Genomic DNA, 23,572 nt, shown 5'->3' with positions numbered 1-23,572 from the left:
TTGTGGATATGGGTGTGGAATTGCTGTGTTTTCTTTTTTATTTCATGCTGTCCAAAAGCAACAGTTCTGTAGAACATTAATAATCTATATATCCTCCATTACTAAGCAAACATTCAAACCTAGGCCTATGAGACATGAAGCAGTGGACTTCCACTGCTTCAGTGGTTACCATCAAAAAGGAAATGGAAGCAAACAGAGTAAAACGAGAGTTCCTATTCGACAAATTCAGGTTTTGCAACAGAATTGGCAGAATGAAAACACCCTTGGAATCTAATTCTAAAACAAAAGGTTAAGGTTTTATTTTGGAAAGGTTTTGTGCTGATTTAAATCAAATATGTGACACCAAATGTATTGTCTAGGCTAAATATGAAAAATGTACATGTAAATTGAGGTGATTATCAATGCGTTCAGTTCTGGGGGATTCCTTACCTCTTTTCCCACAATGCAATAGTCATGTAAACAAAGGACAACGACAGGAAGGGAGACTGAAAAGTTCTAGCTAGATAGCTAGCATTAGCTAAGTATAGCTACAAATGTGCAACTTATTAGCCTCAGCAGTTCTGCAAGGAATATTTAAAAAAAAATATATATAACGTTATTTAGCTAGCTTCCTAACCAGTTAGACATAATTTGAATTGCTTTTTCTACATTGTCTCGTGTGTGATCTCTAAAGCCAGTTAGCTAGCTAGATGCCTGGCTAGCAGCCTGTCAGAAGCTAGCTAACGTCGTTAGGCATTAACGTTAGCTGTCAAAACCAAGCCAAGTGCTTTGATTTCCCAGCGAACTCAAAATGCATCGATCTTGACAGTTTACAGGGAAACCCGTTTTTAACAGAGGATGACAGGTAATATCAAAAGTTAATCGAAGTATGAAAGAAGCTAGCCAGCTAGCCCTCTTTGTTTCTTGGGTGGCCACCTTAGCTGGCTATCTAGCTAGCATCCAAACACTTGTACTAGCAGCAGGATGTATCTGTAGTGTTAGGCTTCTTCATAGATATCGCCAGCAGTTGGAAAAACAGGCTACTGTAGAAAGGTAGCTAGCCATGATTGATAAGACTGTGCGGTATTCGAAATGTTATGACAACTACTGTAGGATATGTATTCTTTGTCTTGTCTTGTTGTGGAATAAATTAATGGGATTTTTTTCTTCTTCAGGGATGACTGCTTTTGAAGGACAACCTTTGTGGCCATCCACACATCTATGAGATCCCCACATGTCTGAGGGACTTCCAAAATGAAGAAAATTAGTCTGAAAACAATACGAAAGTCATTCAACCTAAAAGGCAAAGAGGAGGGAGAGGATGTTGTACCACAGCCAAATTCAGCTACCAACTTTTCAACAGATTCGAAGTTTGGAAAATGTTACAGCAAAGAACTTGTTTGTAACGACTTTGATCATGAGGAGAAGAAAGGCCGTAAGAACGGCTCAAAAAGTGAGAGTCTTATGGGATCACTGAAAAGGAGGCTTTCGGCAAAACAGAAAAGTAAAATAAAAGAAAGTTCCACATCCGTAACCTGTGAAGATGACACATTCTCGTGCTCCTCAGCACCCATTTTCTTTAACGACGTAAAATCACAGCACCATCTAAGATCTAGTAGTCACCATTATAGCCCCACACCATGGGCCCTCAGGGCAGCAAATTCTGAGGAAACATGCCTTAGAATGGATGGGAAAGTGAAAGCTATGATACACTCATCAGACCCAAGCCCATCTCTGTATGGCATTCAGAAAGAATTCCCTGACCCCCAGATGGATAGGCCTTTTCAGGATTCATCTGAGAGCACTGAGCCTCAGAATTGTGATTTGCATCTAGATATTGATGTTGAAAATGTGCCTGCGATCATTGGACTATCACCTCAGAACTATATTCACTATGCAATGCCTTTAGATGATGACCTTGAAAAAGGCTTGGATAATTCCTCTCCAATAGATGAGGTGCCTCAGCCCGAGGGCTTCCCTCTTCATGCAGCGGAAGACCCCATTGACCAGGAGGAGCTGATGTCACCAGACATATTCATGGACCCATCAGTGAATAGACTGCTCTATCAATCTGCAGGTGTCTTGATTCCAGACTCTAGAATAGATTCTCCTCTCTCCCCTTTGCTACCTCAGCTACCTGGCAGTCACATCCGAAGGAGTTTCCAAGTATATGGTGGTTCTTCTCACTCGCATGGTGCAGAGAGAGTGATGCACCATCTCAACTTTGACCCCAATTCAGCCCCTGGTGTTGGCAGGGTTTATGATGCTGTTCAGCACAGCGGGCCCATGATTGTAACCAGCCTTACAGTAGAGCTAAAGAAACTGGCCAAGCAGGGTTGGTACTGGGGTCCTATAACGCGTTGGGAAGCTGAGGAAAAACTTGCTAGCCTACCAGATGGGTCATTCTTGGTGCGAGACAGCTCAGATGATCGTTATCTTTTGAGCTTGAGCTTTCGTTCACAGGGTAAGACCCTCCACACCAGGATCGAACACTCCAATGGCAGTTTCAGTTTCTACGAACAGCCAGATGTGGAGGGTCACATATCAATAGTGGAACTCATTGAACATTCCATCAGAGATTCTGAGAGTGGAGCCTTCTGCTATTCACGATCTCGTACACCAGGGACTGCCACGTATCCTGTCAGACTGACAAACCCTATCTCAAGGTTTATGCAGGTGCGTTCCATGCAGTACCTCTGTCGGTTTGTCATCCGTCAGTACACACGGATCGATCTTATCCAGAAATTGCCTTTGCCAAACAAGATGAAAGATTACTTGCAGGAAAAGCACTACTGAAGAGGATCAATGAAACCCAGTTGGACTTTCTTGCACATTTTAGATAAGCAACACAATGAAATAGGCCTAGTTTTTAATCTTTTGGACATGACCCTAACCCAGTGATGTGTCCACCAGCCAATGCCAGTAACTGACATGTCTAGTGAGCCATACAGTTATACTCGCCACCTCAAAGCCAAGGATTGAAGCTGAATCTTAATCAGCTTTTTATTACATTGGATTATTTCTGTAAATTCTGTTTTGATAGACCAAGTGTTTTGTTATATAAAGCATGTAAAAAGAAAGAATTTTGTACACTCAATATGCTCCCAACAATTTGGGTACAGCCAACGTTTCGGCACGCAGTGCTTTCTTCAGGGTGTCAGTTAGTCAGCACCTCTGCAAACATTTTTGGGTGTGCACCATCTCATGTTTTTTACTAGAATGTTATATAAAGCACATACATTATCTAATCATTACTACACTCAACATTTCCTCATTATCCTATGTGGTTTGTTGTCCTACCTTAAAACAGTTTTTGTTAGTGGTCTGTAGCTAGTATAATTTTGATACCTGAAAGTCGTCTCTGCTGAGTCTTTAGTTAGAAGTTTTTTTATTTTGCCTCATTGATGGTTATTCATTGCATGTGAATTACATTGAGTATATGGAGAAATAATATTTGATCACCACACACCTGAAGCTATGATTTTGGAGAACTAATCGGCATTGACTGTGTATAACCATATAGGGATAATGGCTTGTTTTTGTAGCCTTAATTTGACTGTTTGCCTGTCACTAAGTATAAGGAAAATTGCTTCACCTTGTTACTTTTCAGATCGTGAGTTGCTACCTATGGTAGAATACTTGGTATCACCTAAACTTACTTTTTTGAACGGCTGTACACCGTTTTTATTGCACATCTTGAATGCAGTTAAAGGAGGGGTGTTTATTACTTTTAATAAAGGACTTATTCACAGATAAGTCTGTATGTTGTTAATCATCATACAGAAAGTTTTTATTTGAAAATGTGACTCTGAACTTAAAGTGACGCAATACATATTTAAAATGTCCGGGCTTCTCAGTCTACAGAGATCACGGATCCTCCAGTTAAAGTGGTGGTAAAACTTAATCCCACCCCGTCTTTGCCAGCTACTCCCTCCTCTTCTCAACATGTTACTGGATCCTGTATCTCTCAGGCAACTGAAAGTAGCCTCAGCCTTGCCAGCTGCCCCAATCACCCGAGTGGCCTACTATCTTTATCTATGAACAATGCATTTTCATAACCAACTTTTAACTACTAACTTCGCTCTTTTGTTTAACAGTTTTGATTATACAACAAATCATTCTAAGGGTGAAATCTTGGGATGAGGCTGAATATTTTTACATTTTTATGAATGCCCTCTGAGAACAGAAGTGGCAGTCGGCCCTCTTGTGGCTTTAATCCCAGGTGATGGCACTGAAACAGCAGTAATAAGCCTAATATGATTTGGGGCAGCGGTCTATGGTACTGCATCTCAGTGCAAGAGGCGTCACTACAGTACCTGGTTCGATTTCAGGCTGTATCACATCCGACTGTGAATGGGAGTCCCGTAGTGCAGTGAACAGCGTTGGCCGGGGTAGGCCGTCACTGTAAATAAGAATTTGTTCTTAACTGACTTGCCAAGTTAAATAAAAAATGTTTTTTTGATTATTTAATAGTAGAGGCTGTAATTAGCGATAATCATTGTATGTTTTATTTTCCATCAAACCACCCATAGGCTACAGAGTCAAACAGTAATCTCAGTACTTACAGCGGGTTCTTGGCCCTGCAGAAGTTCGTCACATTGATGCTTTATTCTGAAAGTCATGCCATCTGCCACCACTAACCCCAGAGGGCTTCTTATCCAGCGCTGCATGTATCTTCACATTAGAGGGCTTCTTATGCAGCACAGTTTTGGATAATAATGTGGAACGCCATGCATGCTCATCCAGTGACAGCTTCACTGAAGTAGGAGATTACTTTGAGTTGGCTGCCTACACATGCAGATGTGACCAATAATCATGTTTGCCAATCAGGATGAAGATTGAATCTGTCCTTGGTGGATATGGAAAGGATTTACATATATGTACACTACCATTCAAAAATTTGGGGTCACGTAGACATTTTTTGTCCATTAAAATAACATCAAATTGATCAGAAATACAGTGTAGACATTGTTAATGTTGTAAATGACTATTGACTAACTAGTCTAAAGAAGGCCCGTTTTATTGTTTCTTTTAAACAGCACGACCGTTTTCAGCTGTGCTAACATAATTGCAAAAGGGTTTTCTAATGAGCCTTTTAAAATGATAAACTTGGATTAGCTAACACAATGTGCTATTGGAACACAGGTGTGATGGTTGCTGATAATGGGCCTCTGTACACCTATGTAGATAGAACATTAAAAATCTGCCGTTTCCAGCTACAATAGTCATTTACAACATTAACAATGTATACACTGTATTTCTGATCATTTTGATGTTATTTTAATGGACAAACATTTTCAAGAACAAGGACATTTCTAAGTGACCCCAGACTTTTGAACGGTAGTGTACATATGTATATAAATACAGCACCAGTCAAAAGTTTGGACACAACTACTAATTTCATGGTTTTTCTTTATTTTACTATTATCTACATTGTAGAATAATATTGAAGACATCAAAAATATGAAATAACACATATGGAATCATGTAGTAACCAAAAAAGTGTTAAACAAATCAAAATATATTTTCTATTTGAGTTTCTTCAAAGTAGCCATCCTTTGCCTTGACAGCTTTGCACATTCTTGGCATTCTCTCAAGCAGCATTTTCTCAACCAGCATTTCAATTAAGAGGTGTGCCTTGTTAAAAGTTAAGTTGTGGAATTTATTTCCGTCTTAATGCGTTTGAGCCTATCAGTTGTGTTGTGACAAGGTAGGGTTGGTATACAGAAGATAGCCCTATTCTGTAAAAAAACCAAGTCCATATTATGGCAAGAACAGCTCAAATAAGCAAAGAGAAACAACAGTCCATTATTACCTTAAAACCTGTTGAGGATAGAGGGCGCTATTTACACTTTGGGGGAAAATCGTGCCCAATTTAAACGGCCTCGTACTCTATTCTTGCTCGTACAATATGCATATTATTATTACTATTGGATAGAAAACACTCTAGTTTCTAAAACCGTTTGAATTATATCTGTGAGTAAAACAACTCATTTTGCAGCAAACTTCCTGACAGGAAGTGGAAAATCTGAAATCGATGCTCTGTTCTAGGGCCTGCCTATAAATGTGCTTGATATTTATTAGTATACATGCACTTCATACGCCTTCCACTAGATGTCAACAGGCAGTGAGAGAAGAAATGGAGTGTATAACATGATCTGAGGTCGAATAAAAGCTCTTGGCATGACGTGACCCCAATTTCCTGTTTTCTGCAACGCGCGAGAAGTGACCTGGTATTGCCTTCTGTAAAGCTGTCGTTATAGACGACTAATATCTAATATCTTGATTTTATTTGATACATGTGACAATATCATCGTAAAGTATGTTTTTTCAATATAGTTTTATTAGATTATTGACATTTTTTCGGGACGTTAGGCATGTTGCTTTGTCTGCGTATGTTCAGGAAGGAGAGCTTCGCGCCACTTTGCTAGCTTTCCGTGCGAATTGACTGGAGAAGAGGACATTCTAAATCCAAACAACGATTGTTCTGGACAAAGGACCCCTTGTACAACATTCTGATGGAAGATCATCAAAAGTAGGACCCATTTTATGATGCTATTTTATATATCTGTCGAACATGTGAACTAGTAGTTTGCACCCAGATTTTGGGCACGCTCTCGCCATAACGTAAACTGCATGTCGTAATTAAGTTATTTTTAGAATTCTAACACGGCGATTGCATTAAGAACTAGTGTATCTATCATTTCCTATACAACATGTATTTTTTAGTAATGTTTATGAATAGTTATTTGGTCAGAATAGGTGAGTGTCAGAAAAATATCCGGACGTTGTGGGAAAAAGATGCTACGTTAGCACAATGTATAACCACTGATTTCAGCTCTAAATATGCACATTTTCGAACAAAACATAAGTGTATGTATAACCTGATGTTATAGGACTGTCATCTGATGAAGCTTATCTTTTGCTGGTTTGTTACGATCGCTAACTTTTGCTGCTGGTAAATGGCTTGTGTTTCTGGCTATTGTGGTAAGCTAATATAATGCTATATTGTGTTTTCGCTGTAAAACACTTAAGAAATCGGAAATATTGTCTGGAATCACAAGATGCCTGTCTTTCATTTGCTGTACACCATGTATTTTTCATAAATGTTTTATGATGAGTATTTAGGTATTTCACGTTGGTGTCTGTAATTACTCTGGCTGCTTCGGTGCTATTTCTGACGGTAGCTGTGATGGTAGCTGCAATGTAAAACTAATTTATACCTGAAATATGCACATTTTTCGAACAAAACATAGATTTATTGTATAACATGTTATAAGACTGTCATCTGATGAAGTTGTTTCTTGGTTAGTTTGGTTGGTTCTTGGTTAGTTAGGTTGGCTTTGTGCATGCTACCTGTGCTGTGAAAAATGTCTGTCCTTTTTTGTATTTGGTGGTGAGCTAACATAAATATGTGGTGTTTTCGCTGTAAAACATTTTAAAAATCGGACATGTTGACTGGATTCACAAGATGTGTATCTTTCATTTGCTGTATTGGACTTGTTAATGTGTGAAAGTTAAATATTTCTCAAAAATATTTTTTGAATTTCGCGCTCTGCCTTTTCAGTGGAATGTGGGAGGAGTTTCGCTAGCGGAACGCTGGGGCTAGACAGGTTAAGACATGAAGGTCAGTCAGTCCGTAAAATGTCAAGAACTTTGAAAGTTTCTTCAAGTGCAGTCGCAGAAACCATCAAGCACTATGATGAAACTGGCACTCATTGGTCTGATGAATCAAAATGTGAGATTATTGGTTCCAACCGCCGTGCCTTTGTGAGACGCAGAGTAGGTGAACGGATAATCTCCGCATGTGTGGTTCCCACCATGGAGGAGGAGGTGTGATGGTGTGGAGGTGCTTTGCTGGTGACAGTGTCAGTGATTTATTTAGAATTCAAGGCATGCTTAACCAGCATGGCTACCACAGCATTCTGCAGCGATACACCATCCCATCTGGTTTGCGCTTAGTGGGACTATCATTTGTTTTTCAACAGGACAATGACCCAATACACCTCCAGGCTGTATAAGGGCTATTTGACCAAGGAGAGTGATGTAGTGCTGCATCAAATGACCTGGCCTCCACAATCACCCGACCTCAACCCAATTGAGCTGGTTTGGGACGACTTGGACCGCAGAGTGAAGGAAAATCAGCGAAACAAATGCTCAGCATATGTGAGAACTCCTTCAAGACTGTTGAAAAAGCATTCCAGGTGACTACCTCATGAAGCTGGTTAAGAGAATGCTAAGAGCGTGTAAAGCTGTCATCAAGGCAAAGGGTGGCTACTTTGAAGAATCTAAGATATCAAATATATATTTATTTGGTTAATACTTTTTTTGGTTACTACATGATTCCATGTGTGTTTTCATAGTTATGATGTTTTCACTATTATTCTACAATGTAGAAAATAGTACAAATAAAGAATAAACATTGAATGAGTAGGTGTGTCCAAACTTTTGACTTGTACTGTAAAGTCGTGGCCAAAAGTTTTGAGAATGACACAAATATACATTTTCACAAAGTCTGCTGCCTCAGTTTGTATGATGGCAATTTGCATATACTCCAGAATGTTATGAAGAGTGATCAGATGAATTGCAAAGTCCCTCTTTGCCATGCAAATGAACTGAATCCCCAAAAAACATTTCCGCTGTATTTTAGCCCTGCCACAAAAGGACCAGCTGACTTCATGTCAGTGATTCTCTCATTAACACAGGTGTGAGTGTAGATGAGGACAAGGCTGGAAATCACTCTGTCATGCTGATTGAGTTTGAAAAACAGACTGGAAGCTTCAAAAGGAGGGTGGTGCTTGGAATCATTGTTCTTCCTCTGTCAACCATGGTTACCTGCAAGGAAACACGTGCTGTCATCATTGCTTTGCACAAAAAGGGCTTCACAGGCAAGGATATTGCTTCCAGTAAGATTGCACCTAAATCAACCATTTATCAGATCATCAAGAACTTCAAGGAGAGCGGTTCAATTGTTGTGAAGAAGGCTTCAGGGCGCCCAAGAAAGTCCAGCAAGCACCAGGACCGTCTCCTAAAGTTGATTCAGCTGCGGGATCGGGGCACCACCAGTACAGAGCTTGCTGCACGCACAGCGAGGCAAAGACTTTTGTAGGATGGCCTGGTGTCAAGAAGGGCAGCAAAGAAGCCACTTCTCTCCAGGAAAAACATCAGGGACGGACTGATATTCTGCAAAAGGTACAGGGATTGGACTGCTGAGGACTGGGGTAAAGTCATTTTCTCTGATGAATCCCCTTTCCGATTGTTTGGGGCATCCGGAAAAAAGCTTGTCTGGAGAAGACAAGATAAGCACTACCATCAGTCTTGTGTCATGCCAACAGTAAAGCATCCTGAGACCATTCATGTGTGGGGTTGCTTCTCAGCCAAGGGAGTGGGCTCACTCACAATTTTGCCTAAGAACACAGCCATGAATAAAGAATGGCAATCAAATCAAATCACATTTTATTTGTCACATACACATGGTTAGCAGATGTTAATGCGAGTATAGCGAAATGCTTTTGCTTCTAGTTCCGACCATACAATAATATCTAACAAGTAATCTAACCTAACAATTTCACAACAACTACCATGTACACACAAATATAAAGGAATGAATAAGAATATGTACATAAAAATATATGAATGAGCAATGACCGAACGGCATAGGCAAGATGCAGTAGATGGTATAGAGTACCATAAATACATATGAGATGAGTAATGTAGGGTATGAAATATGTTCCTAGGAACGCGAAGCGAGGCGGCCATCTCTGTTGGCGCCGGAAGTACCAAACCATCCTCCGAGAGCAACTTCTCCCAACCATCCAGGAACAGTTTGGTGACGAACAATGCCTTTTCCAGCATGATGGAGCACCTTGCCATAAGGCAAAAGTGATGGCTCGGGGAACAAAACATCGGTATTTTGGGTCCATGGCCAGGAAACTCCCCAGACCTTAATCCCATTGAGAACTTGTGGTCATTCCTCAAGAGGCGGTGGACAAAGAAAAACCCACAAATTCTGACAAACTCCAAGCATTGATTATGCAAGAATGGGCTGCCATCAGTCAGGATGTGGCCCAGAAGTTAATTGACAGCATGCCAGGGCGGATTGCAGAGGTCTTGAAAAAAAAGGGTCAACACTGCAAATATTGACTCTTTGCATCAACTTCATGTAATTGTCAATAAAAGCCTTTGACACTTATGAAATGCTTGTAATTATAATTCAGTATTCCATAGTAATATCTGACAAAAATATCTAAAGACACTGAAGCAGCAAACTTTGTGGAAATTAATATTTGTGTCATTCTCAAAACCTTTGGCCACGACTGTATATATGTACAGTTGAAGTCGGAAGTTTACATACACCTTAGCCAAATACATTTAAACTCCGTTTTTCACAATTCCTGACATTTAATCCTAGTAAAAATTCCCTTTCTTAGGTCAGTTAGGATCACCACTTTATTTTAAGAATGTGAAATTCCAGAATAATAGTAGAGAGAAAGATTTATTTCAGCTTTTATTTCTTTCATCACATTCCCAGTGGGTCAGAAGTTTTCATGCACTCAATTAGTATTTGGTAGCATTGCCATTAAATTGTTTAACTTGGGTCAAACGTTTCAGGTAGCCTTCCACAAGCTTCACATAGTAAGTTGGTTGAATTTTGGCCCATTCCTCCTGACAGAGCTGGTGTAACTGAGTCAGGTTTGAATGCCTCCTTGCTCGCAGATGCTTTTTCAATTCTGCCCATAAAATTTGTGTGAGAGAGAATGTTAAAAAATAGATTGCAAAAAAGAAACATTTAGCTTTTCTTGAGAAATAAAGTATAAGTGTAACAGTCCTGACCTGTTTTATGTTGTTTTTTATGTGTTTATGGTCAGGGCATGTGTTTTGGGTGGGCAGTCTATGTTATCTGTTTCTATGTTGGTTTTGGGTTACCTGGTATGGCTCTTGATTAGAGGCAGGTGGTTTGCGTTTTCCTCTAATTAAGAGTCATATTTAGGTAGGGCGTTCTCACTGTTTGTTTGTGGGTGATTGTCTCCTGTGATGTCTCTCGTGTTGTCGATTTATATTCACATATGGGACTGTTTGGCTGTTCGTTTCGTTTCGATGTCGTCTGTTTCCTGTTCGTGAGTTTACGTTCAGTTATGTAAGTTTATGTTCAGGTTTCGTTCTACGTCGTTTTCTTATTTTGTAAGTTTGAAAGTGTTTTTGTTTTGTTTTCGTGTTGCCATCATCATCAGTTTTCGTTTCTAAATAAAAGATGGCTTATTTCCCACAAACCGCATTTTGGTCTGAAGATCCTTCTCTCCTCACCTCATCCGAGGATGAGGAGAGCGACAGCCTTAACAGAATCACCCACCACGCTAAGACCAAGCGGTATGGGAATGCTCTACGGAGCAACAAGGACTCCTGGACTTGGGAGGAGATCCTGGACGGTAGAGGACCTTGGGCTCAACCAGGGGAATATCGCCATCCAAAGGAGGAGTTGGAAGCAGCGAAGGCTGAGAGGCGCTGGTATGAGGAGGCAGCGCGACGACGCGGTTGGGAGCCCGTGAGTCAGACCAAAAAATTTCTTGGGGGGGGGCACACGAGGAGTGTGGCAAAGCCGGGTAGGATACCCGAGCCAACTCCCCGTGCTTACCGTGGAGGTAGAAGGCGTCGTACTGGTAAGACACCGTGTTATGCGGTAAAGCGCACGGTGTCCCCAGTACGCGTGCTTAGCCCAGTGCGGGCTATTCCACCTTGCCGCACTGGGAGGGCTAGGTTGGGCATCGAGCCGGATGTCATGAAGCCGGCCCAACGTATCTGGCCTCCAGTACGTCTCCTCGGGCCGGCGTACATGGCACCAGCCTTACAGGTGGTGTCCCCGGTTCGCCTGCATAGGCCAGTGCGGGCTATTCCACCTCGCTGCACTGGCAGGGCTACGGGGATCATTCAACCTGGTAGGGTTGGGGAGGCTCGGTGCTCAAGAGCACGTGTCCTCCTTCACGGTCCGGTAGACCCGGTGCCACCTCCATGTACCAGTCCTCCGGTGGCAGCCCCCCGTACCAGGCTGTCTCTCCGGGTTCTCTCTCCTGCTGTTTCCTCCTCTCCAGCGCAGCCAGTGCCTAGACCACGCACCAGGCTGTCTCTCCTTCTCCTTCCTACAGACCCATCCGTCTCCCCAGCGCCATCTGAGCCATCCGTCTCCCCAGCGCCATCTGAGCCATCCGTCTCCCCAGCGCCATCTGAGCCATCCGTCTCCCCAGCGCCGTCTGAGCCATCCGTCTGCCATGAGCCTGCAAAGCCGCCCGTCTGTCATGAGCCTGCAAAGCCGCCCGTCTGCCATGAGCCTACAGAGCCGTCCGCCAGACAGGAGCCGCTAGAGCCGCCCGCCAGACAGGAGCCGCTAGAGCCGCCCGCCAGACAGGATCTGCCAGAGCCGCCAACTAGACAGGATCTGCCAGAGCCGCCAACTAGACAGGATCTGCCAGAGCCGCCAGCCAGCCAGGACCTGCCAGAGCCGTCCAGCCAGGACCTGCCAGAGCCGTCCAGCCAGGACCTGCCAGAGCCGTCCAGCCAGGACCTGCCAGAGCCGTCCAGCCAGGACCTGCCAGAGCCGTCCAGCCAGGACCTGCCAGAGCCGTCCAGCCAGGACCTGCCAGAGCCGTCCAGCCAGGACCTGCCAGAGCCGTCCAGCCAGGACCTGCCAGAGCCGTCCAGCCAGGACCTGCCAGAGCCGTCCTGCTATGACCTGCCAGAGCCGTCCTGCTATGACCTGCCAGAGCCGTCCAGCCAGGACCTGCCAGAGCCGTCCAGCCAGGACCTGCCAGAGCCGTCCAAACAGGACCTGCCAGAGTTCCTCAGCCAGGACCTGCCAGAGTCCTTCAGCCGGGATCTGCCCCTTGTCCCGGTGCTGCCCCTTGTCCCGGTGCTGCCCCTTGTCCCGGTGCTGCCCCTTGTCCCGGTGCTGCCCCTTGTCCCGGTGCTGCCCCTTGTCCCGGTGCTGCCCCTTGTCCCGGTGCTGCCCCTTGTCCCGGTGCTGCCCCTTATTCCGGTGCTGGTCCTTGTTCCGGTGCTGCCCCTTGTCCCGGTGCTACCCCTTGTCCCGGTGCTGCCCCTTGTCCCGGTGCTGGCCGTTTATTTAGGGGAAGGTAGTTTTAGGGTGGTCAGTGGAAGGGGTAGACAGAAGAGGGGAGTGACTATGGTGGTGTGGGGAGAGCGTCCAGAGCCGGAGCCACCACCGTGGTCAACTGCCCACCCAGACCCTCCCCTGGACTTTGTGCTGGTGCGCCCGGCGTTCGCACCTTGAGGGGGGGGTTCTGTAACAGTCCTGACCTGTTTTATGTTGTTTTTTATGTGTTTATGGTCAGGGCATGTGTTTTGGGTGGGCAGTCTATGTTATCTGTTTCTATGTTGGTTTTGGGTTACCTGGTATGGCTCTTGATTAGAGGCAGGTGGTTTGCGTTTTCCTCTAATTAAGAGTCATATTTAGGTAGGGCGTTCTCACTGTTTGTTTGTGGGTGATTGTCTCCTGTGATGTCTCTCGTGTTGTCGATTTATATTCACATATGGGACTGTTTGGCTGTTCGTTTCGTTTCGATGTCGTCTGTTTCCTGTTCGTGAGTTTACGTTCAGTTATGTAAGTTTATGTTCAGGTTTCGTTCTACGTCGTTTTCTTATTTTGTAAGTTTGAAAGTGTTTTTGTTTTGTTTTCGTGTTGCCATCATCATCAGTTTTCGTTTCTAAATAAAAGATGGCTTATTTCCCACAAACCGCATTTTGGTCTGAAGATCCTTCTCTCCTCACCTCATCCGAGGATGAGGAGAGCGACAGCCTTAACAATAAGTCAGACCACTCAAGAAATGCAAGTTATTTTTTTTGTTAATAACACTACATTTATAAAGACCACCATCGATTCTAATTTAAACATTTTTGTCAAATTACTTTGACTTTGTTGTCCTTAAGCCATTTTGCTACAACTTTGGAAGTATGCTTGGGGCCATGGTCCATTTGGAAGACCCATTTGCGACCAAGCTTTAACTTCCTGACTGATGTCCCCCACAACATGATGCTGCCACCCCAGTGCTCCACGGTTGGGATGGTGTTCTTCAACTTGCAAGCTTCCTCCTTTTTCCTCCAAACATAACGATTGTCATTATGGCCAAACAGTTCTATTTTTGTTTCATCAGACCAGAGGACATTTTTCCAAAAAGTACGATCTTTGTCCCTTTGTGCAGTTGCAAACCGTAGTCTGGCTTTTTTTATGGCGGTTTTGGAGCAGTGTCTTCTTCCTTGCTGAGCAGCCTTTCAGGCAATGTCGATATAGGACTTGTTTTACTGTGGATATAGATACTTTTGTACCTGTATCCTCCAGCATCTTCACAGGGTCCTTTCATGTTGTTCTGGGATTGATTTGCACTTTTCGCACCAAAGTACGTTCATCTCTAGGAGACATAACCCGTCTCCTTCCTGAGCGGTATGACGGCTGTGTGGTCCCATGGTGTTTATACTTGCGTACTAGTGTTTGTACAGATGAACGTGGTACCTTCAGGCGTTTGGAAATTGCTCCCAATGATGAACCAGACTTGTGGAGGTCTACAAAAAATGTTTGAGGTCTTGGCTGATTTCTTTTGATTTTCCCATGATGTCAAGCAAAGAGGCACTAAGTTTGAAGGTAGGCCTTGAAATACATCCACAGGTACACCTCCAATTGACTCAAATTATGTCAATGAGCCTATCAGAAGCTTCTAAAGCCATAACATTATTTTCTGGAATTTTCCAAGCTGTTTAAAGGTACAGTCAAATTAGTGTATGTAAACTTCTGACCCACTGGAATTGTGATATGGTGAATTAAAGTGATATAATCTGTCTGTAAAAAATTGTTGGAAATATTACTTGTGTTATGCATGAAGTAGATGTCATAACCGACTTGCTAAAACTATAGTTTGTCAACAAGAAATGTGTGGAGGGTTGAAAAACTAGTTTTAATGACTACAACCTAAGTGTATGTAAACTTCCGACTTCAACTGTAAATATATGTAAATAATCATATTTCCCCCTTCATTTAACCAGGCAAGTCAGTTAAGAACAAATTCTTATTTACAATGACCAAGAGGCAAAAGGCCTCCTGCGGGGACTGGGGCTGGGATTCAACTTCCATGTTAGCATTGCCATGGAAAAATGGGCTTGTGATTAATTCAATAAGATCTAATGAAGAATATGAATATAATAATGGCAAAGATATGGTAATATACACTGTGTATACAAAACATTATGATCACCTGCTCTTTCCATGACAGACTGACCAGGTGAATCCAGGTGAAAGCTATGATCCCTTATTGATGTCACTTGTTAAATCCACTTCAATCAGTGTAGATGAAGGGGAGGTTAAATATGGATTTTTAGCCCTGAGACAATTTAGACAGGGATTGTGTATGTGTGCTATTCAGAGGGTGAATGGGCAAAATGTAAGTGCCTTTGAATGGGGTATGGTAGTAGGTGCCAGGCACACCAGTTTGAGTGTGTCAAGAACAGCAACATTGCTGGGTTTTTAATGCTCAACAGTTTCTCGTGTGTATCAAAAATGTTCCACCACCCAAAGGACATCCAACCAACTTGACACAACTGTTGGAAGGATTGGACTCAACATGGGCCAGCATCCCTGTGGAAAGCTTTAGACACCTTGTAGTTTTGAGGCTGTTCTGGAGGTCAAAATGGGTTCGACTCAATATTAGGAAGGTGTTCCTAATGTTTAGTACACTCAGTGTAAATGTCTATGGCTGCGTTTACACATGCGGCCTAATTCTGATCATTTGACCAATCTCTTTTTTCAATTATCTGTCAAAAGATCAGAATTGGGCTGCCTGTGTGCATTTTTGAAGCCAGTTAAAGAGTAACCAGCATTCTGTGTGCTAAGTGTTTCCCAAGAGAGTTAAGTCAGGGTTAACTAGGTACAGCCAGGATCAAGGTCGGCTGGGTTTCTGGGAAAAGGATACTTCCCATCTCAATAAGAAAGGGCAAATCCACATGATGTTTCAAAGAGAGGAATGATTATGGACTTTTACATGCCAGTTGTCAGCATAGTGCAGATAGTTTTTTTCCTTGGTCATTCTACTGCTCTCTGTGTAAACTCAGAGGCAGAGGACAGACATCAAAAGGCTACAGCCATGGTCTCACGCTGAGGAGCTGTTGAATTGGTGCTTTTCACAATCTGAGTACTTTATCCTGAAGGCACAGGGGTGCATGCTCACCAGACGTGACTGCTGCTGGAGTAAGAGGGATATCACCATGAATGAGAGCGAAAGATTGAGAGTGATTTTATGTCAAGGTAAATGATACATGTGATGAAAATGATACACAAAAGGGTTCTTCGACTGTCGCCATAGGACAACCCCTTTTGCTTCCAGGTCGAACCCTTTTGGGTTCCATTTAGAACCCTTTGTGGAAAGGGTTTTACATAGATCCCAAGAGGGTTCTACCTGGAACTTAAAAGGGTTCTTCATTCAAATGGTTCTCCTATGGGGACAGCTGAAGAACCCTTTAGGTTCTAGATAACACATTGTTTATAAGAGTGTATAGATATAGTTGAAGTCGGAAGTTAATGTACATCCACTTAGGTTGGAGTCACTAAAACTTGTTTTTCAACCACTCCACACATTTCTTGTTCACAAACTATAGTTTTGGCAAGTCGGTTAGGACATCTACTTTGTGCATGACACAAGTAATTTTTCCAACAATTGTTTAGACATATTATTTCACTGTATCAGAATTAAAGGAAATTCAATTCAAAATAAGGAATCAGGTACAAAAGTATCTATATCCACAGTAAAACAAGTCCTATATCGATATAACCTGAAAGGCCGCACAGCAAGGAAGAAGCCACTTCTCCAAAACCGCCATAAAAAGGCCAGACTATGGTTTGCAACTGCACATGAGGACAAAGATCGTACTTTTTGGAGAAATGTTCTCTGGTCTGATGAAACAAAAATAGAACTGTTTGGCCATAATGACAATCGTTATGTTTGGAGGAAAAAGGGGGAAGCTTGCAAGTTGATGAACACCATCCCAACCGTGAAGTACGGGGGTGGCAGCATCATGTTGTGGGGGTGCTTTGCTGCAGGAGGGACTGGTGCACTTCAAAATAGATGGCATCATGAGGATGGAAAATGATGTGGATATATTGAAGCAACATCTCAAGACATCAGTCAGGAAGTTAATGCTTGGTCGCAAATGGGTCTTCCAAATAGACAATGACCCCAAGCATACTTCCAAAGTTGTGGCAAAATGGCTTCAGCACAACAAAGTCAAGTTATTGGAGTGGACATCACAAAGCCCTGACATCAATCCTATAGAAAATGTGGTCAGAACTGAAAAGCATCTGCGAGCAAGGAGGCCTATAAACCTGACTCAGTTAGACCAGCTCGGTCAGGAGGAATGGGCCAAAATTCAACCAACTTATTGTGGGAAGCTTGTGGAAGGCTACCCGAAACATTTGACCCAATTTAAACAATTTAAAGGCAATGCTACCAAATACTAATTGAGTGTATGGAGACTTCTGACCCACTGGGAATGTGATGAAAGAAATATAAGCTGAAATAAATAATTCTCTCTACTATTATTCTGGAATTTCACATTCTTAAAATAAAGTGGTGATCCTAACTGACCTAATACAGGGAATTTCTACTAGGATTAAATGTCAGGAATTGTGAAAAACGGAGTTTAAATGTATTTGGCTAAGGTGTATGTAAACTTCCGACTTCAACTCTAATGAAAACTACGTATGTACTTTTCTCGTCTAACACACACAGGTTCTAGTCAGTTGTCTTTAGAGGTTAAACTGTTCAGTACATAATCTCAATGTGCAGTACAGGTCCAATTGCCAGCATGAGGAGGACATGTTTTTTATTATTATTACAGTATTTTAATTACACTACTGCAACAACGTTGACACCAGAGCCAACATTCAATCGCCACCTGTTGGCTCGATGCACTTTAAGCACCACTGACAGCTACCGAGTATATCTGTGTATGCGGATTCAGGACCTTGGATAGCTACTGAATGAGTGCAACTAACATCCGCTTGAACAGGCTACTCTTCGCAGTTTAGATCATATTATACCAACAATCAGTCACATTCAGCAATACAAATCCCAACATTATAGGACAGAATAATTTCATCATAAATGACCAAAATAGCCCTACTTTATCTCAGTCAGTTATACATTTCTTCATAATTAAAGTCCAAAGAAGGGTGGCCAACGTCCTTGAATAAAATAAGAATCACTTGATTTGAGACTTAGAGTGGAAAAACCAAGAATCCAGAAAACGTTGAGTACCTCCATCCACCCATTAGATTTCCCCGCTCAAGCTTCAAGTAGAGTTTGTCCCCCCGTTCCAGGTGCAGAAGAACTGAATTGCTCGCAGCCTCTCGAGTGACATCCTGGTCCCCGGCGAAAGCTGATATGATAGGGTATTCGTTGTGCATCAAGTTCACCTGCAGAATGCAATGCCATGGATATGGGATACAAAAAAAACAAGTCCACAATTGGTGTCTCAACTAAAGCAAGACCTCTCTGTGCGCTCACCTGTATAGTCTGCCGGTTGTAAACCTTCACCACATGGAAGCTGAAACTGTAAATGCCTCTTCTTGGTGCTTGAAATACACTTGCTTGCAGATCAAAATGGTTGCCAATGTTTACTAGTAACTGAAAAAAATACAAATAAATAGTACACACGTACATTGTGAAGATTATGCTAATTTGTAAACACAAATAATAATGGAGAGAATTATTCCCTGACCTGATCAAAGTAGATGGTCAGAGACTTATTGCTCATATCAGAAGGTTCGTGGTTGGTTCCCCTGAGCGCAGAGAAAGCCACTTTAGCATCGCCTGCCCGGACAGACATCCCGAAGGAAGAGGTGAACGCTCCCTCTGCAGACGGGTTCACATCACAAACCACCAGACACTTTCCCTCCAAAACAAGAGGCCCCGTGTCATTCTGTCCCAATGAAAAGGCAACGCCAAAACCTAGGAGGACCAACGGCAGCATGGCACAAGATCGACTGTTTCACCGTTTATGGGGTGCGACTGTTCTGTTTCAGGCAATCAGTCCCCCTTCACACATACTCTCACACACAAGCACACACAGTATGCATAGTGCAGTGTCAATGCTGTGATATGAGTTACACTTGCACCATCAAGTGGCTGGCAAATGCAACACAAACATGTAGGCCTTCAAGTTTCTGTCTATATAAAAGAGTTGACAATATATGGTAGTAACAGTCTGTTCTCAAACAACGTTAACCCTCAGTTTGGCCCCAGTCGGGCTCTCAATCCGTCATCCAGTCTGCAGACTTTCATTGTCTCTATGTGTAGGTATAACACAATGTTCTGACATTCATAGAACGTCCAATGCAGACTGATCTGTATTATATCACATTTACACTCAATATGACCTACTTTTTATTCTTAAAATGATTGATTACCATATTGAAACAGATGGCATGTCTGGCAATAACTTTGTTTCTTCTCAAATCCCTGAAGTCTATTAAAACGATAAATCTCTGGTTTGGGATTAGCTCCATAATAATCATGTAAATTGGTCAAAAGACAATGTTTTGTAGACAAAGTTACAGTACATCAGAAGGATTGTTTAGTGGGGAGAGTGGAGGGACTCCTGAAAGATACACACCACACTTGCCCTGATATTCCAAGCATGGCCCAATTGCATGTGGCTCCATACAGATATTGTGTAATTACAGATGTGTCACAAGCCGGCTCATAGCCTGTGACAAATGAGAGGACACGAACAACAGGTATAGGCCAATTTAAAAGTGTTCTTTATTATAAACAAACTATTAACTTAAACTAAGAAAAAGGAATGAGGTGTGAAAGTATCATGATGTAAGGTGTATGTAAAGTGCATGAATGTGTGAATATGTGTGTGTGAACATGTCTGAGTGAAAACTATGCAAAAATACAAAGGAACAAACAAATCATGAGCATACCTGGAGGAGCAGAGAGAGAGAGAGCAAGAGTGATTAGTGACAGCTTTATACCCTGAGCCCAGGTGGCTCCAATCACTAACGACCCTCCTCTGCCTGCAGGAGAAACCGCCCCCTGCACTGCAGAGGAGGAGCCGTCTTGTCACAAGCCGGCTCATAGCCTGTGACAAATGAGAGGACACGAACAGGTATAGGCCAATTTAAAAGTGTTCTTTATTATTAAACAAACTATTAACTTTAAACTAAGAAACAGGAATGAGGTGTGGAAGTATCAGAATGTAAGGTGTATGTAAAGTGCATGGGTGCATGAATATGTGTGTGTGAACATGACTGAGTGAAAACTATGCAAAACTAAAAAGGAACAAACAAATCATGAGCATACCTGGAGGAGCAGAGAGAGAGAGCAAGACAAACAGAGGTGATTAGTAAGCAGTTTTATACCCTGAGCCCAGGTGGCTCCAATCACTTAACGACCCTCCTCTGCCTGCAGGAGGAACCGCCCCCTGCACTGCAGAGGAGGAGCCGTGACAGATGTGATACTTAGTGTACATGCAGTGGTCTCAGATTGGACAGACTGTGTAGGCAGGGGTCTCAGATTGGCTAGACTGTGTAGGCAGGGGTCTTCACCAGCGCTCATGGCTATCTTAGGTCATACCGGTATGTCAGATTAGCTCAATCACCAAGTGATCAGCCTCTGAGTATCACAGAAACACTTTGAATGATTAACAAAAACATTTTCATAACAATTGGCTATAGATGAAATTTAACAAATCTGTTCAAAACATGAAAAACATCTATAGTACCAGTCAAGTTGTCTTTTGACCAATTTACATGATTATTATGGAGCTACAAAGCTACTAATTTACAAAGACCAAACAAACACGTAAACAAAACACAGGGTTGAGACCCAAACAAAAGAGCGAGGAGTACCTCAAATAAATACACCGGGGCGAGACCCGTAACATACACACACACAATGATTCCACACGGGACAAAACCCGCAATCATCTGCACACAACAAGTGGCACGAAAGCCAAAACAACAAAGCACAGGTACTCACACGACCAACGGACATTGTAACAATAATCGACAGAACAAATGGTGAACAAAGGGCACATTTATACAATTACTAATCAATGGGAATAGGGGCCAGGTGTGCGTAATGACAGTTCTGGAGGGATCCGTGACAGACACACCTACCCATTCAAGGGTTTTTCTTATTTTTAGAATTTTCTACATTGTAGAATAATAGTGAATACATCAAAACTATGAAATAACACAAATGGAATCATGTAGTAATCAAAAAAGTGTTAAACAAATCAAAATATATAGTATATTTGAGTTTCTTCATAGTAGCCACCCTTTGCCTTGATGACAGCTTTGCATACTCTTGGCAGTACAGAGATATCCTTCATGAAAACCTGCTCAGAGCACTCAGGACCTCACACTGGAGTGAAGGTTCACCTTCCAACAGGACAACGACCCTAAGCACACTGTCACACCCTGGCCTTAGTATTATTGGTTTTCTTTATTATTTTAGTTAGGTCAGGGTGTGACATGGGGAATGTTTATGTTTTGTTGGTGTTGGGTGTTTATATGGTAAAGGGGTTATGGGTTGTTGTATAGTATATGGGTTTGTGTGGAGTACAGGTGTCTAGTGTTTTCTATGTATGTTTAGTTGTCTAGGAGAGTCTATGGTGGCCTGAATGAGTTCCCAATTAGAGACAGCTGATTTCGGTTGTCTCTGATTGGGAGCCTTATTTAGGGTAGCCATAGGCTCTCATTGGTTGTGGGTAATTGTCTATGTAAGAACGTTAGTAGCATGTATGTTTGTGCACAACGTTTGTAGCTTCACGATCGTTTATTGTTTTGTTTGATGTGTAAGTGTTTTTTGTTTCGTTTTGCCTTCGTCATAAATAAACGAGATGGCGTATTTTCCAAATGCTGCGTTTTGGTCCGTAAATCCTCCACACGATCGTGACAGAATTACCCACCATAGGACCAAGCGGCATGACCAGCGGCAACAGGAGCAATACAAGGATTTATGGACATGGGAGGAAATTTTAGACCGGGAGGTACCAGGAGAATATAACCGCCCCAAAGCTGAGCTGGAGGCAGCGAAAGCAGAGAGGCGGCGATATGAGGAGCTAGCTCGGAGGCAGGAAAAGGAACCTACAAAGGATCTGGGTTACACTACGTGGGAGGAGATCGACAGGTGGGCGATCAACCCAGGGAGAGTGCCGGAGCCCGCCTGGGATTCTCTGGCGCAGTGCGAGGAGGGATACCGGCGAATGGAGGCAGCACGACGAAGCGGTAGGAAGCCTGTGGGAAAACCCAAAAAATTTCTTTGGGGGGGGCTTAAAGGGAGAGTGGCGAAGTCAGGTAGGAAACCTGCGCCTACTCCCTGTAATTACCGTGGAGAGCGAGAGTACGGGCAGACACCGTGTTACGCAGTAGAGCGCACGGTGTCTCCTGTACGTGTGCATAGCCCGGTGCGGGTTATTCCACCTCCCCGCACTGGCAGGGCTAGATTGAGTATTGAGCCGGATGTCATGAAGCCGGCCCTACATATCTGGCCACCAGTGCGTCTCCTCGGGCCGGTTTACATGGCACCAGCCTTACGCATGGTGTCCCCGGTTCGCCTACATAGCCCGGTGCGGGTTATTCCACCTCCCCGCACTGGTCGGGCAACGGGGAGCATTCAACCAGGTAAGGTTGGTCAGGCTCAATGCTCAAGGGAGCCAATACGCCTGCACGGTCCGGTATTTCCGGCGCCACCTCCCCGCCCCAGTTCAGTGCCACAAGTGCCTACACCACGTAACAGGCTTCCAGTGTGTCTCCAGAGTCCTGTTCCTCCTCCACGCACTCGTCCTATGGTGCGTGTCTCCAGCCCGGTATCACCAATTCCGGCACCACGCACTAAGCCTTTTGTGCGTCTCCAGAGTCCTGTGCATCCTGTTGCTGCTCCCCGCATTAGCCCTGAGATGCGTGTCCCCAGTCCGGTACCACCAGTTCCGGCCCCACGCACTAGGCCTAATGTGCGTCCCCAGGGTCCAGTATGCCCTGTTCCTGCTCCCCGCACTAGCCCTGAGATGCGTGTCCCCAGCCCGGTGCCACCAGTCCCGGCACCACGCACCAGGTCTACAGTGCGCCTCAGCCGGCAGGAGTCTGCCGTCTGCACAGCGATGACTGAACTGCTCGTCTCCCCAGCGCCATCTGAGCCATCCGTCTCCCCAGCGCCATCTGAGCCATCCGTCTCCCCAGCGCCATCTGAGCCATCCGTCTGCAATGAGCCTGCAAAGCCGCCCGTCTGCCATGAGCCTGCAAAGCCGCCCGTCTGCCATGAGCCCACTGAGCCGTCCGCCAGACAGGAGCCGCTAGAGCCGCCAGCCAGACAGGAGCCGCTAGAGCCGCCAGCCAGACAGGAGCCGCTAGAGCCGTCCGTCAGACAGGATCTGCCAGAGCCGCCAACCAGACAGGATCTGCCAGAGCCGCCAACCAGACAGGATCTGCCAGATCAGTCAGCCAGCCATGAGCAGCCAGATCCGTCAGCTAGCCATGAGCAGCCAGATCCGTCAGCCAGCCATGAGCAGCCAGATCCGTCAGCCAGCCATG

The 23,572-nt window shown here is 43.8% G+C and overlaps 2 protein-coding genes across 2 annotated transcripts; one reads left to right on the top strand and one right to left on the bottom strand.

Annotated features, from left to right (window-relative positions):
* Window positions 1–437: 437 nt before the first annotated feature.
* LOC129814056 (suppressor of cytokine signaling 6-like) lies at window positions 438–3,735 on the top strand. The gene is made up of 2 exons (XM_055866829.1): window positions 438–844; window positions 1,155–3,735. The coding sequence occupies exon 2, from the start codon at window positions 1,234–1,236 to the stop codon at window positions 2,773–2,775; it is 1,542 nt and encodes a 513-aa protein (XP_055722804.1). The 5' UTR covers window positions 438–844; window positions 1,155–1,233; the 3' UTR covers window positions 2,776–3,735.
* A 13,834-nt stretch (window positions 3,736–17,569) lies between these two features.
* On the bottom strand, window positions 17,570–19,044 carry LOC129814055 (cerebellin-2-like). The gene is made up of 3 exons (XM_055866828.1): window positions 18,751–19,044; window positions 18,537–18,656; window positions 17,570–18,445 (listed from the first exon to the last, which is right to left on the bottom strand). Exons 1-3 carry the CDS (start codon window positions 19,000–19,002, stop codon window positions 18,248–18,250), a joined length of 570 nt encoding a protein of 189 aa, XP_055722803.1. The 5' UTR covers window positions 19,003–19,044; the 3' UTR covers window positions 17,570–18,247.
* Between the last annotated feature and the right edge of the window lie 4,528 nt (window positions 19,045–23,572).

This window comes from Salvelinus fontinalis, chromosome 17 (assembly GCF_029448725.1).
Source record: "Salvelinus fontinalis isolate EN_2023a chromosome 17, ASM2944872v1, whole genome shotgun sequence".
Taxonomy (NCBI): domain Eukaryota; kingdom Metazoa; phylum Chordata; class Actinopteri; order Salmoniformes; family Salmonidae; genus Salvelinus; species Salvelinus fontinalis.
The sequence above is the reverse complement of the archived record's forward strand: the minus strand, read 5'-3'. Positions and strand labels throughout refer to the sequence as shown.